Below are 17,714 nucleotides of genomic sequence, written 5' to 3' on the forward strand. Positions count from 1 at the left end.
TGTCTCGGCCAACTAGTTATGAGGATAAATTATGTGGACCAAGAAGTGGAGACAAAAGGGCTTCCCTGGTGGCCCAGTGGTTAAGAATCTGCCTTGCAATGCAAAGCACACCAATTCGATCCCTGATCCAGGAAGATTCCACGTGCTGCAGGGTAACCAAGTCGATGTGCCACAACTATGGAACCCACTCGCTGCAACCACCGAAGCCCGAGTGCCCTGGGGTCTGCTTTCTGCAATGAGAAGCCTGTGCACCGCAACTAGAGAGTAGCCCCCACCCAGAGCAATGAGAGAAAGCCCTTGCTCAGCAACAACTACCCAGCACAGCCAAAATAAATAACTAAATAAATATTTAAATTTTAAAAAAGGAAACGCAGGTAAGAACGAACAAAGCATATGCAGCACTGTGAAAAGCAGCATTTCCCTGTGTGTGCTTAGTGGGACACCATCCTCAGGACAAGACTAGATGTTGGGTGAATAAACCTTCTGTGGCCAAATAATTGGCGGGGCAGTCATCTGGCATGAAGTGGGTGAAAGGGGCTCAGAATGGGGACCAGCAGACTGAGGCACGTTGTTCATTAAGTTCTGAATGGGAGGGGCAGCATAAGGTAGCAAGAGAGAGGAGGAAAATTAGCAATAGGGACGTTTGAAGGGGAGACACCAAGACGCAGCGTGGAAAGCCGGACGATGGTGGCGATATAACAGAAGCCAGGAAGCCGGGAGGAGAGGTAGTCTGGCAGCAGAGGAAAAGGGGATTAGGGGAACTAACCCACTTGAGAACCTTCAATGCATTGCTGCACTGTGCGTATGTTGGAGGCAGAGCCATCCTTGCTTGGAGGATTCTTGGAGACTGATAAAGAGGGAAAGCTAAGAGGGCCCTCCAAATTGTACCATTTGTGCATTTAAAGGGGTCTTAGACACATGGCTCTTGGGGATGGAAACCCCTTGGGACGCTCCACAAGGTTGTTGTTGGGGACCCCGGTAAAGCTTCAGAGTCAAGCTCTTCCAACCCCCTAAGGCAGCTCAGGCCATTCAGGGCAACACTATGCATGGGCAAGGGCTTCAAATACTGAGCCAGAGTCTACAACTCCTACCCATCAGCTGTGGGAGCAGCCAGTCCTGTCCCCACTCACCTCGGTGTGCATTAATTCTCGCTCTGACCCTCATACGTAAAGCCGAAGAGTCTGGCACTTAAACAAACAAAATGATTTTTCCCCCAGGTGGGTTGTTTTTTTGTTTTTTGTTTTTTTTTGATACTCAATCCATATAGTAGACTTCCCTAGTGGCTCAAACGGTAAAGAACCTGCCTGCAATGCAGGAGACTCAGGTTTGATCCCTGGGTCAGTATGATCCCCTGGAGAAGGGAATGGCAACCCACTCCAGTATTCTTGCCTGGAAAATGCCATGGACAGAGGAGCTTGGAGGGCTACAGTCCAAGAGGTCACAAAGAGTCGACACAACTCAGCAACTAAACAACAACAACAAACTGAATATTTGACCAAATTCACCCCAGATTTCCACTTCTTTCGGAGAAGTTTATCATCAACAAAAACAGTCATAAATCTGTAAGAAGACCCAGCTCTCTATCCAGCATCTCTTACCTATAAAACATGGATAATAATAGACCCTACCTCTCAGGTCGTATCAGGGTCAAATGAACTAAGCCACAGAAAGTACTGAATGCCATGCCTGGCATAATCTTAGTACTTGATAAATGTGACCTATTGGTTCATCACAAAACTTTTTAAAAACAAGAGATAAAAAGCTACAATTATATGTGTACCCTATTGCCAAATAATAACAGAAATCTACATAATAGTCCTACACAGTACATTTGAAAAGGGAAACCAGACTGAGCATCTTAATCCCCCTCCCCTAGAGTTTTCATACATGTTTAATATCTGGATAAGGAAAATCTAGCCCCTTTGACATTTCGGAAGGATGTGAGAATACCAAGGGAGAAAAGTGGAATGTGGTGTATAAACCTCCGTAATCCCACAGAATTAGTAGAAGTTTCAAAACACGTTCAGAATTTCCTGATGTGTCTTTTGAAACATGGCCCAGGGGCTTTCTCGCTTCTCCCTGGCAGACACGGGGCCCCCAAGAACCACAGGGAGTTTGAAAGAAAGTAATGAGATGTTGGGATGAAGGAGGGCGACACGCGTGCATGCTCAGTTGCTCATTCATGTCCGACTCTTTGGTCGGATTCCCATGGACCATAGCCCACCAGGCTCCTCTGTCCGTGGGATAATACTGGATATGGGTTGCCATTTCTTCCTCCAGGGGATTTTCCAGACCCAGGGATCGAACGCACATCTCCTGCACTGCAAGCAGATTCTTTACCACTGAGTCACAAGGAAAGCCCAAAGGAGGGCAACAAGAAATAAAATTCAAGGCTTCCAAACAGAGAGAAATAAGGGTGAGTCACCAACGGATGCAAGCAAATCCAGAGACACTGACTAGGTGGAATACTCTGATGTCAAAAGAGAAAGAAAAAGTGCACCAGAAGGGTAGCTGGAAGAAGAGAGGAAGAGGTCCCGGGAAATGTAGATGTGGAATCTTTGGGATTAAACCAGGGGCCAGGGGACATCCCTGATGGTCCAGTGGTTAAGAACTTGCTGTGCAATGCAGGGGACTCGGGTTCAGTCCTTGGTCAGGGAACTAAGATCCCACAGGCCAAAGGGCAACTAAGCCTGTGGGCCACAGCTAGAGACCTCATGTGCTGCAACTACTTAGCCTGCACTCTACTGCCCTTGTGACACAATCAAGACCCAACACAGCAAAGTAAGTAAATGAAAATAATTTTTTTTTAAAAATTAGGAGCCAAGTAGTGGTCCTTATACTTAGTCTAATACACAAAAATACTCCCTGGAGGGAAAGCTAGGGTATCACTTGGCATCTCTGAAAGGAAAAACAGAGGGACTCAGCTCCCTGGAGAAGTCAACCAGCAACTTTAACAAGACACAAGAGACAAAGTAACTGGCAGAGCTCTGGTGTGGGGGAGGGTGTGAATACTGGTTCTCACGGGGCTGGTGGGCAGCTCATATTATACCAGAGTGAAGCTGAGAGAACCTTCAGCTGACATGCCTTGCTTCCGTGTGATTCTTCAAGAAAGAAACTGCCTTATAAAAATTAAAAATAATTCTCTGCCTAAAAGCAATAGCCTCCGACATTTCAGTATCAGCTTTCAGTACAACCTCCAATTTAAGGTCTTAAAAATAGAGTGGGAACAGATCCATCCATTTGGAAAATCAGGAATTTCACTACTACTCCATTATATGGTCTGTGTTCAGCAAAAGATTATTTTCTTGTGGATTTTAAGACTATCCCCCCCTCTTTTCCTTTCTTCCCTCTTTTCTTCTAAATGTGCATGCTAGCTCCCAAAACAAAAAGTCTTGGATTTTGTAACTGAAAAATCTCTGAAGCTAAAGAAAGTTTCTCTTCTAAAAGTCAATGTGCATGTAACCTGAGGAATCCCTCCTCCCTCGCCTAGCTTTTAAAAATGCTTTGCCAAAACCCTTTGGGGAACTCGAGGCTTTTTAGGGCATAAGCCACCTCATCTCTTTGTATGGCCTTGCAATGAACCTTTCTCTGCTCAAAAAAAAAAAAAAAAGTTAAAAGCTCTAAAATACCCAAAAGAAGTCATCAGGCTGTTCTTTCTGTCTGTTTCTCCTGCCATCTTCCATTTGAAGGGAGTCTGAATGGAGACAAAATGCTATCCTTCCAGATTTGAGTCCTGGAAGTAGCTGGTGGTGTCTGGTGTACTTTTACAAAACAGTTTTGGGGACTAAAATGAATTCTCCAGCTCTTCCTCCTGAAAGCCTAGGTCTACACAGGGATAGAAGAGCTAGAAACAAGACGGCGCCCCTCAGCCAACTTGTCTACCCAAAAGGAAAGCACTGGGACAGATTTTTCCCACTCAGTGTGCCTGGGAAGATGGTCTGGATATGTTGTACAGGGCACTCAACTAAGCACCAGGGCTTCACACAAATGCTTCCCCCGCTCCAGGTGGCCCCATGAGAGCCAAGAGCAGCTTTGGTGAAAAAAATGTTGTATTCTCAATCTCCAGGAGACAGAACTCTCCATTCCCCTTTTCTCTACCCTTAGAGACTCTCCAAAGTTCTCTAGAGAGCACTGTAATATTTTGAAAATCAAGTTAGTTTTGATTCTTTTCATCTAAAAAGTATATCTGCATTCACGTTTTTTTTTAATTAGCATATATGCCACTTTGAGGAAAAGCCAGTCAACAATAAAAAAAGGTTCACTGCAACAGAATGAACATTTAGTTTTTGCCTCTGAAATTTCAAAATTCATTGGAGATAAAGATAGAGATATTTCATTCATATGGATTAAAGGGAAGGAGTGAATTATTTTAGAGATATTCGTATATGGTCCAAATACAAAAACACTGACCATTGAAAATAATGGGAATTCCCCAAGATGTTGGTGTTGTTCAGTCACTAGTCGTATTCTGACTCTGTGACCCCATGGACTGCAGCACACCAGGCTCCTCTGACCTCTGCTATCTCCCAGAGTTTGCTCAAATTTATGTCCATTAAGTCAGTGATGCTATCTAACCATCTCATCCTCTGTCACCTCCTTCTCCTCCTGCCCTCAGTCTTTCCCAGCATCAGGGTCTCTTTCAATGAGTCAGTTCTTCGCATCAGGTGGCCAAAGTACTGGAGCTTCAGCTTCAGCGTCAGTCTTTCCAATGAATAGTCAGGGTTGATTTCCTTTAGGATTGATTGGTTTGATCTCGTTGTTGTTCAAGGACTGTCAAGAGTCTTCTCCAGCACCACAATTTGAAAGCATCAGTTCATCAGTACTCATAATTAAGACCCTATAAATATTGCTTATTGCTGAGACAGCTTGTATTATTATATATAATAGGATGTTAAAAATGGGACCCTGCCCCTTTTTTTTTCCTCTCTCAATTTAGGCTGAATCTCCAGGATGATAAATGCTGCTGATTCTTATATCCCAAAGTGAGACCTGAGCCTTCCTGAGCAGGACTTGCAATGGAGAATCTTCTTTATGGTCAAACTCTCACATCTGTACAAGACTACTGGAAAAATCCTAACACTGACTAAATGGACCTTTGTTGGAAAAGGGCAGTCTCTGCTTTTTAATATGCTTTGTAGGATGGTCATAGCTTTCCTTCCAAGGAACAAGCATCTTTTAATTCATGGCTGCAGTCACCATCCACATGCTCACCATTTTCTATTTCCATTGTTAATTCCTGATTCACTAGAGGAGGAGTCTCCTAGGGGCCCCATTGGTGGGGAAGAGTTTTCTTTCTCACGGTTTCCTTGAATGACAAGCTGGTTTTCTTCCTGAACCAGTATCAGAAGTCTTAAACAAAGGCCCCATCTACCTGTCAAGGTCACACACACACAAAAAAAACCCACGTCTGGAGATGGGAGCTTGCTTTTGGTTTTGGAAGTGAACTCTGCCTTCTGTTGTTGTTTCAGAGCTATAAAGAGGGATGCTCTGTAATAACAGTGTCTGACCCAGGGAGAAAATTGGTCCCACTTTCACTCTTTTTTTAAACAGCCTTTCAAATTAAATTCTCTTTGGGCTTTCCATTTCCAGTGCTGCCAGCCAAGTTGTGGGCACCAAACAGAAACCTACCCAGCATCTCAGACACAACACCCCAAAGTGGTGGGAAATTCGTCTCTTAAAGAAGGCTCTGAAGTTGTGTTTCCTCCAAGATTAAGAGCAGAAGGAATCAGGCTTTTCATGCCTTCCTGCCTTTGCTCAACTGTTCCCTCTGCCTGGAAATTTTCTCCTCCTCTTCTCCACCTGACAAACTACTTCATCCCTCAGAAGTAGATTCAACTCTCCTCCAATGCCTCTCTTTAAAAAAAAAAAAAAATTTATGTGGACCATTTTTTAAGTCTTTATTGAATTTTTTGTTACAATACTGCTCTGTTTTATGTTTTGGTTTCTTGGCTATGAGCCCTGTGGGATCTTACCTCCCCAACCAGGGGCTGAACCTGGACCCCATGTATTGAATGGTGAAATCTCAACCACTGAACTGCCAGGGAAGTCCCTGATGCCTTCTTGAATTTAACCTACTTGAGCAACCACATTTGTTCTCTGCACCATGTCTCCTGACATGCTCTATTGGTTTAAAGGTGAGACTTCTAGGTCACCTATAAGCAGGTGTCTTAGCTTGACTACCATAACCCGAAGGGGTGGTTTAACCACCAGAAGTTAATTTTCTCACAATTCTAGAGGCTGGAAGTCTGGATCAGGATGCCAGCATGGTCAAGTTCCACTGAGGTTTCTTTTCCTGGCTTGTAGACAGCCACCTCGGAGAAGGAAATGGCAACCCACTCCAGTTTTCTTGCCTAGAGAATCCCGTGGACAGAGGAGGTTGGTGGCCTGCTGTCCATAGGGTTGCACAGAGTTGGACACAGCTGAAGCACCTTAGCATGCATGCATGTGTTGGAGAAGGAAATGGCAACCCACTCCAGTGTTCTTGCCTGGAGAATCCCAGGGACGGGGAGCCTGGTGGGCTGCCGTCTTTGGGGTCGCACAGAGTCGGACACAACTGATGCGACTTAGCAGCAGTAGCAGTAGCTAGCCACCTTCTCTCTGTGTCCTCACATTTGAGAGACTAAGCAAGCTCTTCTCAAAAGAACACCAATGCCATCATGAAGTCTCCACCCTCAAGACCTCCCAAAGGCTCTGTCTCTGAATACCATCACATTGGGAGTGAGTGCTTTAACATATGCATTTGGAGAAGACACCATTCAATCTGCAGCAGAACATGTTTTTGCACACGTGCTCAGTCGTGTCCGATTCTTTGCGACCCCATGGCCTCTAGCTCGCCAGGTTCCTCTTGTCTATCTACAGAATTTTCCAGGCAAGAATACTGGAGTGGGTTGCCATTTCTTACTCCAGAGGATCTTCCTGATCCAGGGATCAAACTGGCATCTTCCGAGTCTCTGGCATTACAGGCAGATTGTAGATAGCAGTAGATAAGTGTGTTCCATTTTTTTAAATAACCACAAATTCCACGTTACTCTTTCCATCAAGGAGTAGAAAATATCTCTCCTCCTGACCCTGGGCTTGGCTATTGGGCCATCTGTTTTGCCTAAATAGACACGAACACATGTGACTCAGAGGACTCTTCAAAAGTATTTCTGCAGCAAGGCTTACCCTCTCTTACTCCAGAGACTTTTCCACCATCATGTAAACGAAGTTCTACATACTGGGGGTTTTCTTTGCTTTCTGGGTTTCATATAGCCAATAATGCATTGCCTATAGGGCACAGCAAGGACTGAGACTTCTGTTTTATGATTTGACCATCTGATGCCCTCTCTTGGCTGACGGAGGCTTACAGTCCACTGGGGGCGGGTATGAGGGGTAGCCGAGACTTCAGCTTGTCCAGTTCATCCGTCAGGTAGCGCACTGGACTTCATAAAGGAAATATTTCACACTTGGGAAGAGATTGGCTCTTGGGATCTGGACCAGTCAGTTCTCACTCACCTTTGACCTTTCCTGAGAGGGCAGAGTTTGCATAACAGAAATTTATCATCTCACAATTCTGGAGGCTCGGAGTCTGAGCTGAAGGTGGCAGCAGGGTTGGTATTCCCTGCGGGCAGTGAGGGAGGGTCTGCTTCCCGTGGCCCCCGAGCCTCTGCTGGTTTGCTGGCCATCTGGGGTTCCTTGACGCAGATGGGTCACCCAGGTCCCTGCCTTCATCGTCGCATGGCCTTCTCCCTGTGTCTCCCTGGATCTAAATCTCCCCTTTATATGAGGACAGAGTCCTATTGGAACAGAGCCCATCCTAATGATTTCATTCAACTCATTCAAGACCCCATCTCTAAGTAAGGTCATATTCTGAGGTCCTGGGGGTTAGGACTCCCATATGTCTTTCTCTGGAGAGACACAGTCAATCCATAACATTTCGTTGTGCATCTGTTTACAACTGTCCCATAGCCTCTCCCTTCCTTTAGGGCAAAATTCACACCCCTTCCCACTCCTTCCCACGCTACGGCCTACACACATCCTGTTCTGTCCTGCCTGGAGCCTCTGCCCACATCTTCTTCCTCTCATAGCTGATTCTTCTCATCCTCAGATTCGGCTTTGAGGTCTTCTCAAGAGGCCACCCCCATCCTTGTTCCCTGCAGCCCTCCCACTTCCTCCAGAGAGGCTACTGCAGTGAATTTATAGCTTTTTAAAAAACTGCCTGCCTGCCCCACTAGAATCCTACAAGAGGAAGAGCAACATGGCAGAAGCAGTAGAGGGTGACGATTAAAGGCAGAACTCTAGAGGCAAACCACCTTGGCCCATCCTGGCCCCATCACCCATCAGCTGTGTTATCTGGGCGAGTGTCTACAGCTCTTCACGCCCCAGTGTCCTCATCTGCAAACTGGGACAACACAGCATTCGACCAAAGACTTCTGAAGCAGACGAGATGAGATGAGCTAAAATATGCAAAGCCCTTGAACACTGCCGGACACTCGGAGGGAGGTACGCAAGGGTTAACCACGATCATTACAGGAGTTGGACAGACTGTTGTGCGCTCGGAATTCAGCCCAGTGCCTGGCTCCACAAATATGTGCCGAATGAACAAATCTCTCATAAGCCAGCGTGTGGCTCACATGGCTTCCTATTGTTTTTTTAAGCTTTAGTTTATAGCATCCCTGTGAATGAGGTGTGGATCATGGGGGTCTCATCCCCCTGGGGAATGTTCCAGGGAGTCAGCTAACACAGAGTTGCTCTGGGAAAACCTGGTTTCTAGAAAGAGTAAAACATGGTCTTTGGTGGCTGAGCAAGGGTGAGAATTTATTCCACCTTGACTCCCCATGTTGGGGACCAAAACAAAGGACTCAGGGGGCTGGGGTATCTGGTCTACCTGGACATCCCCCATGGGCCTCCAGAGGGTTGCCAGGATCAACTGGAAGCCCAGAGGCTGTAAATTACATAGTCACTTAACAAAGGCTTTCGTGTACATTGCTTGACAGCATTATGACCAAGAATGAGGCCTGATGAGAGCTTTCAAGAGACCTTCAGTTGCACATCATCGTCTTGAAAAAAAAAAAAGAAAAATGCAATTAAGTGGAAGTTAGCAGAGAACTGCCCCACTGCCCCAGACACAGTCCTGCCAGCAACAAGGGTGGAAGAGGGAGGCACAGGTCTGGGCATCCTAGTCTCAGGGCATCTCTGCTTCTTCTGCAGTTTCTTCTGAAGCTTCACCTCTGCCTGGATGGAGCCACTGGACGGATGTGGACACAGCAGATGGCAATGGCCCAAGTCCCTTTATTTTAATCCCAGGGCCCCAAAACTACGAAGGGAGCATCTAAAATGGTCGCTAAACGTGAATTCCTTTCCAGGGTCCAGGGACTCAGAAGAAGGGGCAGGAACAAAGTCAGAGCTTAATACTGACCTACGATCCTTCTGCAGCCTGTGCTTTTCACTTTCATTTTTAAAAGTTAATTTTTACTTGACTATAGTTGCTTTACAATGTTGCGTCAGTTTCTACTGTACAGCAAAATGAATTAGCTATATGTACACATATATCCCCTCTTTTCTGGATCTCCTTCCCACTCAGGTCACCACAGGGCATTAAGCAGGGTACCCTGCGCTATACTCTAGGTTCCCATCAGTTGTCTATTTTATACACAGCATCACGTGGCACTGCTGCTGCTGCTGCTGAGTCGCTTCAGTCGTGTCCGACTCTGTGCGACCCCACAGATGGCAGCCCGCCAGGCTCCCCCATCCCTGGGATTCTCCAGGCAAGAACACTGGAGTGAGTTGCCATTTCTTTCTCCAATGCATGAAAGTGAAAAGTGAAAGGGAAGTCACTCAGTCATGTCCGACTCTTAGCGACCCCATGGACTGCAGCCTACCAGGCTCCTCCGTCCACGGGAGTCTCCAGGCAAGAGGACTGGAGTGGGCTGCCATTGCCTTGGCACTAGTAGTAAAGAATCCCCCTCCCAATGCAGGAGATGCAGCCTACCCAGGTTCGATCCCAGGTTAGGTAAGATTCCCTGAAGAAGGGCATGGCAGCCCATTCCAGTATTCTTGCCTGAAGGATCCCATGGACAGAGGAGCCTGGCCAGCTACAGTCCATGGGGGTTGCAAAGAGTAGGACGTGACTGAGCAACTGACACACGCACCCATCAGTCGTGTGTAAGTGTCAATCCCAATCTGCCAATCCATTCCGCTCCCCCTTTCTCCCTTAGTGTCCATACACTTCATTTCCCTTTGTATTTCTCCACACAAGGTAAAGAATCAGTCTCCGACTTAGTGTTCCCAGGAGAGGCCCCAGGCAGTTATAAGGCCAGGTGGTCTCCTACAGCTCTGACAGCCACAGGCTCCTTCCTTCCTTCCACCAGCAGTTCCAGACTTTGTGGAGATGCCTGTTTTGTTAGTCATGGGCCAGAAAGAGTCCCGCTATACAGGCCGAGCTTCGTCACCATGACGACCAGTGATGAAACTGTACTGTCCAGCCCCTTCTAGAGCAGGACCCCAGGAGCAAACTGTCACATCTTTTCCAAGCTCTTTCCCTTTGATCACTGTCACCCGGCCCAGTCCCTATCACCACAGCTCTGTGACACCCCTGAACCCCTGGTCTTTCAGACTACCTGTTGTCCACGTGGTTTTGTTTTTTTTTTGGAGGGAGGGGGTTTGTTGTTTCATTTCGTTTTGTTTTTGTTTCACAAACTATTCCTCTCAAAGCTTTCCATTTAGCATAAGTACATTCCCTAAATGCTGAGGAAAGAGAGTGATTATAGACTCAGACTTTCATATCCACCCATTCATACATGCGTACGTGCGTGTTCAGTCACTTAGTCATGTCTGACTCTTTGCAACCCCACACAGACCGTAGACTGTCAGGTGGCTCCTCTGCCCCAGGCAAGAATAGCGGAGTGGGTTGCCGTTTCTTCCTCCAGGGGATCTTCCCGACCGAGGGATTGAACCCGCATCTCCTGTGGCTCCTGCACTGGCAGATGGGTTCTTTACCGCTGAGCCACCTGGGAAGCCCCCATTCATACATAAATAACTATTATGGGCAGATGACATGCCAGATACTTACGAGGGCATGAGTGGATTTCACCTACGTATTGACTCTAATCCACTGAGGTTGGCTGCCTGGAGGACTGTGTTGAGAAGGATTCTGAGGCCCGTCTGGGCACAGCATAAAGAGAGTCTGTGAGTAGCAATGCTGGTAACATCACCCAGGGCACCTCAAAAAGGAAGCACCCTTTGCCTCTGCTCCCTACTACCACTCCCCTGCCCCAGGGGACCCCAGTGAGTCAGCTGTACAAAGCACCCTCTGCACACGGCACCCTCTGCACACAGGCACCCTCTGCACACGGCACCCTCTGCACACAGGCACCCTTTACACACAGCACCTTCTGCACATGGCACCTGCTGCACACGGCAGCCTTCTCACATTCTCTGGAGAACTGGGAGGAACCCGGAGCTCAGTCTGAGGCTTGAAGAGCCCTGAGGGCTAAGCGCAGCTCCCCAGCCTACAGGCTGCGTGGCCCTGGGCCCCACTAACCACCAAGCCACCCTCCTGTCTGCGTGAAAAAGGGTAATAGACAGCCTCACAGGTGGTCCTGAGGATCAAAGGAAACAGCGGACTCAGAGCCTCAGCAATGGAGGCTGACCCCCACTAACGTCTCACCCCCCCCCCCCAGCTGAATGAGCTGAGCTGCGCTTCCAAGGAGACCTGGCCCTTTCTTGAACGTTCAGGGGATTCTGGTGCCCTCGGATTCTCATTTCGTCTCTGGTTCCTCTGAATAACCTCCAACCAGACCTTCTGCAATCCCCTCACTCACTCACATTCTTGTTTGCTTCCTCTGCCGCTTTAGCGCTGACCCTCTAGCTTCTGGGGTTTCCCTGGTGGCTCAGACGCTAAAGAGTCTGCCTGCAACGCGGGAAACCTGCGTTCGATCCCTGGGTAGGGAAGATCCCTGAAGGAGGAAATGGCAACCCACCCCGTATTCTTGCTTGGAGAATCCCATGCACAGAGGAGCCTGGCGGGCTATAATCCATAAGTGCGTGCGAAGTCACTCAGTCACATCCGATTCTTTGTGACCCCAAGTAGCCCGCCAGGCTCCTCTGTCCATGGGATTCTCCAGGCAAGAACACTGGAGTGGGTTGCCATTTCCTCCTCCAGGGGATCTTCCCCACTACTAACACTTTCACTCTCTCCAGCCTCTGTTCATGTGGTTGAAATGCCTGTCCTGCCCTCCATCCCTCCCTTCCCTCCTTCTTCTCCTTCCTCCCTCCCTCTATCCTTCCTTCCCTCCTTCCTTCATTCTCCCTCTCCAGCCCAGGCTCCATGCCATGTGCTAGGCATCCCCAGAACAAGAGACGGACTCCACAGTGGTGACACTGATCAATACCGGAATGTGGAGCTGGACGGGCCATTCGAAGAGCTGGGAAACAGCATTCCAGAGGAAAGCACCACTGAGTGCTGGCCGGGGCCAGGGGTGGGGTGGGAGGTGGAACAAAACAGATGAAGGGATTCAAAGGTACAAACTTCCAGTTAGAAAAAAAATAAGTCACGGAGGTGTAATGTACGGCATAGGGAATACAGTTTAACATGGCAGTAACTCCGTACAGTGACAGATGGTTCCTAGACTTCCTGCACTGGTCAATTCGCAATATATATAAATGTCGGATCACCGTGTTGTGCACCTGAAACTAACATGATATTGTGCGCCAACTACACGTCAGTGAAAGACACAGCGACTGCAAAGCCCAGAGGCGGGGAAGACAAAACAGAAGACAACTTGTGTGAAGAACCGTGAGCAGCTGGGGAGGGGCAGGGGGAGTTGGTGAAGAGGCAGGAGAGGTGGGCAGACCCTCAGTGAGGTGCAGGGCCAGGGCCGAGGCTGGGATTTACGCCGATGCTGATGGAAAGCAGGGAAGGACACGAGTGACTCATGAAACCAAAAATCATCTCGGCAAGTGCTTGGTTGTTTTCTTCTCCCCCCTGTACCTTGTGGAATTTAAATTTAGGGCCTCTTGGAGCAGTTGGTGGGAAAATGACAGAAAGAACAGCGGTGGAAAGTGGAACCCCAAAGAATCACTGTGTATATATCCCAGAGCTGATAATCCATGCTCATTAAACACTCAAAGGTTATCTCCTCAGAAAGGGACCATGCAGACAGTAGGAGGGAGATAGGTCATAAGAGAGCCGTTTTAGAAGCTCAGTAACTCACATGGACCAGACATCGATTTTGGGGCCGTATTTCTTCCTGGCAAGGAGTTCGGGAGCGGCGTATGCGGGACTGCCACACTGCGTGCTGAACGGGTCGGAATGGCCCAGGATCCCTGCACAGTTGCTCAAACCAAAGTCTGCGAAGAGGAGGACAAAACCGGCTCAGATGTAGAAAACCATGGACGCGAACAAGGAGGGAGGTGGGGGGCAGGCAGCGGGAAAGGAAACATTCTCTGGGGCTAACACATCATTTCGCATCCACCAGGAAACCCAGCAGCTGTGAACTGTAACCTCTGGATATGGGTCTCAAGACAGAAGAATGTCAGGCGGTGGTCCCCTGGCCGAACTGGAAATATTTTCTAGCTGGGCCTCACAATCAAATCCAGTGAGAGCTAAAAAGTATGCTGAACCAAAACATATTTTCATCAACTCTTGGGTTATGAGTCATCCAGGAAAACAAGACAGGCTTGCTTGCTTTCGAGGACTCAGGCAGGAGGAGAAAATGAGCCAACAGTCGTTGGAGTCAGCCTGCTGGCTTCCAAGTGGCCAAGGGGGTAAGAGGCGAAGGAAGACTGATATTCTCTGGCGGGTGTCGGTGTCACCCCAGATGACACGCGATCCCACCCGATAGAGTTGACTTTTTTCAGCTGAATGTTTTCCTTGCATGCAAGTCTCTTAAAAAAGAATGTTCCCAATGCACGAGGCAACATATGGTGATTTGAAGAGAGGGGGAAAAATACACCCAGTGATTTAGACAATGCCGAGCGTTGGCTGGAAAAAAAAAAAAAAATGCCAGAAAAATAGCAATGAGAAGTAGACTAAATGGCCTCCTAGCAAGGATCCATTGCTTGGATCCTGGTTGATTAAGGCATGGGGGCAGAAGAAAGAAGCACTCAGTGCATCTAAAGCCACGCTGGGCCCATTATGCCCTCTGTGCTCTGTTTACTTTTGATTTTATAGATAGGGCAGCTGACAGATCATTAGGGAGCAATTAGTGTCTGGTCCTCATCTGATATCATTCCTCAAACTTTGTTGAGTAGAGAATTAAGATCATGCCTCCTCCTTTGAACTTCAGTGTAAATATTTATGGTTCTGGTCCCCAAAGAGAAGACTCAGCCCACCGGGCTCAGACAGAGAGGGGCTGTGGTCCGAGACAGGCTCCACATCGAGAGAGAAAAAAAATCCTTGCACTTTCTCAACTGGCAGGACATACATCTAACTTCTTGTTTTCCTTCACGCTAACACGTCTCCACCTGCAAAGCCATGGCTCTTGTGAAAGCTGTAGAGAAGCTCATGAAAGAAAAAACCCGCTGGGAGCCGGGAAGGCAGAGTTGTGAGTCCATGAAGTTACTCACACACCACGGGTCAAGACGCACCACAAACACTCCCCCCTACGATCGTTGGGTTAAGCTGTACAATGAAAGAGCATTTCTAAATAGAACCTCATCCAGGCAGAAAACACATCAAGGCTCTGAAGGTCACCCAAACTCTTCAGCTGAAGGTTGGAATGAAAAATCAGAACCCAAATCGGGATGGGCAAACCCACCAGGAGCGCTGCCTGTTCACACACTTGACTCTTCTTTTGTTTGGGAGAGTTTTGTTTTCTCTCTCTTAACCTCTCTCCTCCTGCCTTCCTCTGCTCCCTACTCATCCACTCCCGCCTTCACAAACAGGAGAACAAAAGGGCCCTATTTGCTTTCCCTTCAGCCCAGCTTGCACTAGGAGGCCCTTTTGGGGGGCCCATGGCTCTCTTGGATTCGTGTTTTAGGAGGCGATCTCTGTTCTAGAGACTCTGAGGGTCCCTGCTCTCAGGGCTCTACTCTATAGTATCACTGAAGTGGGAGAACTGGGAGGTGGGTCAGGAGTAGAAAAATGATTCTCAGCTTTCAGTCGAACGGTCATTTAAAATTCGCTGGTGGCCCAGTGGTTGACACTTCACCTTCCAGTGCAGGGGCTGCAGGCTCAATCCCAGGTCAGGGATCTACAATCCCACATGCCTTGTGGCCAAAACTCCAAAGCATAAAAGAGAAAGCAACACTGTCCATGGGATCGCAAGAGTCGGACATGTGTTAATGATGAAACCACCACCACCACCACCGACAGGGTAACAAATTCAACAAAGACTTTAAAAAACGGTCCACATCATAAAAAAAAAAAATCTCTAAAAAGAAAAAAAATTTCCCAAAGGAAATTTAAGGAGAAAATCAAGGCGTACAGAGCACCCACTATGGTAAGATGGAGAGACAGCACCTTAGAATAAACATATTAACTGGGCCAGCATTTTAAGAATAATTTTATAAATAGTCATGTTAGAGGCCCAGTCTCCTGAGAACCCATAAACTAAAAGTCTCACTTCCTGATCTCCGAGGGTTCCATTAACTCCTTCAATGTACTCCCTCAGCCCTTGATTTGGGGCTAAGTGCTTGATCTTAAAAGAGGGCAGGGATGGGGAGGTGGGCAATAAGAAACCAGATTCCTCACTTGCTCCCAGGCAAGCTTGTGAACACTGGCGTCTTGCCTCGTCTTAAGCACACTTTCAAAAAGATAAATGAGCAGAGGTCTGTGGGACAGAGAAGATAAAATCTACATTTTAAGTGACTTATGTAGACCTGGCCTAAAGGGTTTAATGTAAAATATATTGTGGAGAAATAACTAGTGTGTTTCACATGCACAACTGTAATTATTAAAATTTCACACATACGCCTATAATTAGAATTGTGAAACTAGGGGGAAGTTCACCTCCCAGTAATGTCACACGGGTCTGCCTCAATTAGATTCGGTATACACATAGGCCAATTACCACTCAGTTTTCTGAGAATTATGAAATGAATCTCAAAAAACACCCAAACAAACGCTATCTTGGAAAACTGACATGCAAAATCGTTTTAAGTTGTGGCTGTTACCCTTTATGATTATACTAAACTAAAAACATCAGACTGCTTTCTTTTTATAAAAGGGGGGAAAGGACCCTAATTAAATCAAATCTTATTCCAGTTAATTCTAGTTAACTTGAACTGTGGCTTACATGGCTAAAGTAAATTTATTTATATCAGATTATTTCAAAGAAAGAGAAACTGTTAAGAGAAAATGGTAATAGCCATAATCAACCTTTGAATAAACAATAGGTAATTCCTTTGAAGAAAAGGTTCAAAGGGCTTTCAAGTTGCAAGAGGGAAGCTGTAGGGATGTTTGATCCAAATTGCCTAACTCAAAAGCAAGAAAACACCTAGGACACTGGGCTTTCTTTGCCTCAAACATCTACCCTCTTCTCCCACCTACTCTGTATGAAAAAAAATGAGGAAATGCAGATTCTGCTAAACAAAATACAGTTCCCAGTTGCCCTCTGGGATGGCATACTGTCTCTTTCCATTCACATGTACGTTACGGCTGTTTGGTTTAGCGGGTCAGGAGAGAATAGGCGCCAAGTGAGAAGTTCTAACAAAGGGACACCCAGTTATGAAAGCCTCCTTTGCAGCTGTTTTGGGAATTCTGGTTCCTGACCCCTGGTTTCTGACACAGCCCACTGTGTCCAGACGAGCTACGATGCCTGCCTGGGTACCAGTTCAGAAGCTGCCAAGCTGAGAGGTGATGACTCTGCCTAAAATGGTCCTGGTATCTAAAGGGTCCCCCCACCCATCTCAAGGGCTCTAATGTAAGTCTGCCGTGTCTTCTTCTTATTTGTACAGGTCTCCTCTAAGAGGGTTTATTATGTGGCCAGTGTGTGTGTATGCTCATGCGCGCCCAACTGTGTGCTGCCCCACGGGCTCCTCTGTCAGGGGATTCTCCAGGCAAGAACACTGGAGCGGGTTGCCAGTTCCTCCTCCAAGGGATCTTCCCAACCCAGGGATCAAACCTGCATCTCCTGCATTGCTGTCAGATTCTTTACCGCTGAGCTACTGGGGAAGCTCAGCCAAGGTGTGAGCTGCTTGCAAATGCACCCACTATCTACAGAGACTGATTCTTCCAGAATCTTCTCAGCAGGGGAAAGGTCTGTGCTTTTCAACACTCTCCACTCTCACCGATGATTGTCTAGGGCTATCGCTTGAAGAGAAAGAAGCAAAAACACACACAGGGGCAGAGAGAGAGGCAAAGTGAAGGGCAGAAACAGCATGGGGGTGCTGGGCGGGTGAGGGGACCACCTGGTGGTGGCCTACACTGTGCTGGGGTCGCCGGCCTCGGCTCAGACAATGCGCAGGGGAGTGAAGTGCCCTAATTCATACCATAGTGGACACCCAGCCTTCACACCGCCTGCTCTCTTACACACTCTGCAGCTTTAGGGCAACGCTGTGGCTGTTCCCCACACATTTTCCAAAAACAAGTGCCAGGTCACCCTTTCAGGGAACCCACAAAGAAATCTCCTTGCCTCCATTCCTCACCCCCCACTCCCAGCAGGACGTGCCTTTGTTTAATACTGCAGACCTCGGAAACCAGGAGCAAAAAGACATCCTGCAGACATTCCAGAGTCTGCCTTGTTTAAGGCTGTTGCACCCGGCTCTCAGGACAACTCAAGTGCAATACTAAA

The 17,714-nt window shown here is 47.6% G+C and overlaps 1 protein-coding gene across 1 annotated transcript in view; it reads right to left on the minus strand.

The window, feature by feature from the left end:
- The window catches only part of HUNK (hormonally up-regulated Neu-associated kinase), a 134,062-nt gene that overhangs the window by 52,825 nt on the left and 63,523 nt on the right, over nt 1–17,714 (minus strand). Inside the window, exon 4 of the mRNA XM_052638295.1 lies at nt 13,194–13,329. Coding sequence (XP_052494255.1) covers nt 13,194–13,329 — 136 coding nt within the window. The remainder of the gene's footprint in view (nt 1–13,193; nt 13,330–17,714) is intronic.

This window comes from Budorcas taxicolor, chromosome 1, assembly GCF_023091745.1.
Source record: "Budorcas taxicolor isolate Tak-1 chromosome 1, Takin1.1, whole genome shotgun sequence".
Taxonomy (NCBI): Eukaryota; Metazoa; Chordata; class Mammalia; order Artiodactyla; family Bovidae; genus Budorcas; species Budorcas taxicolor.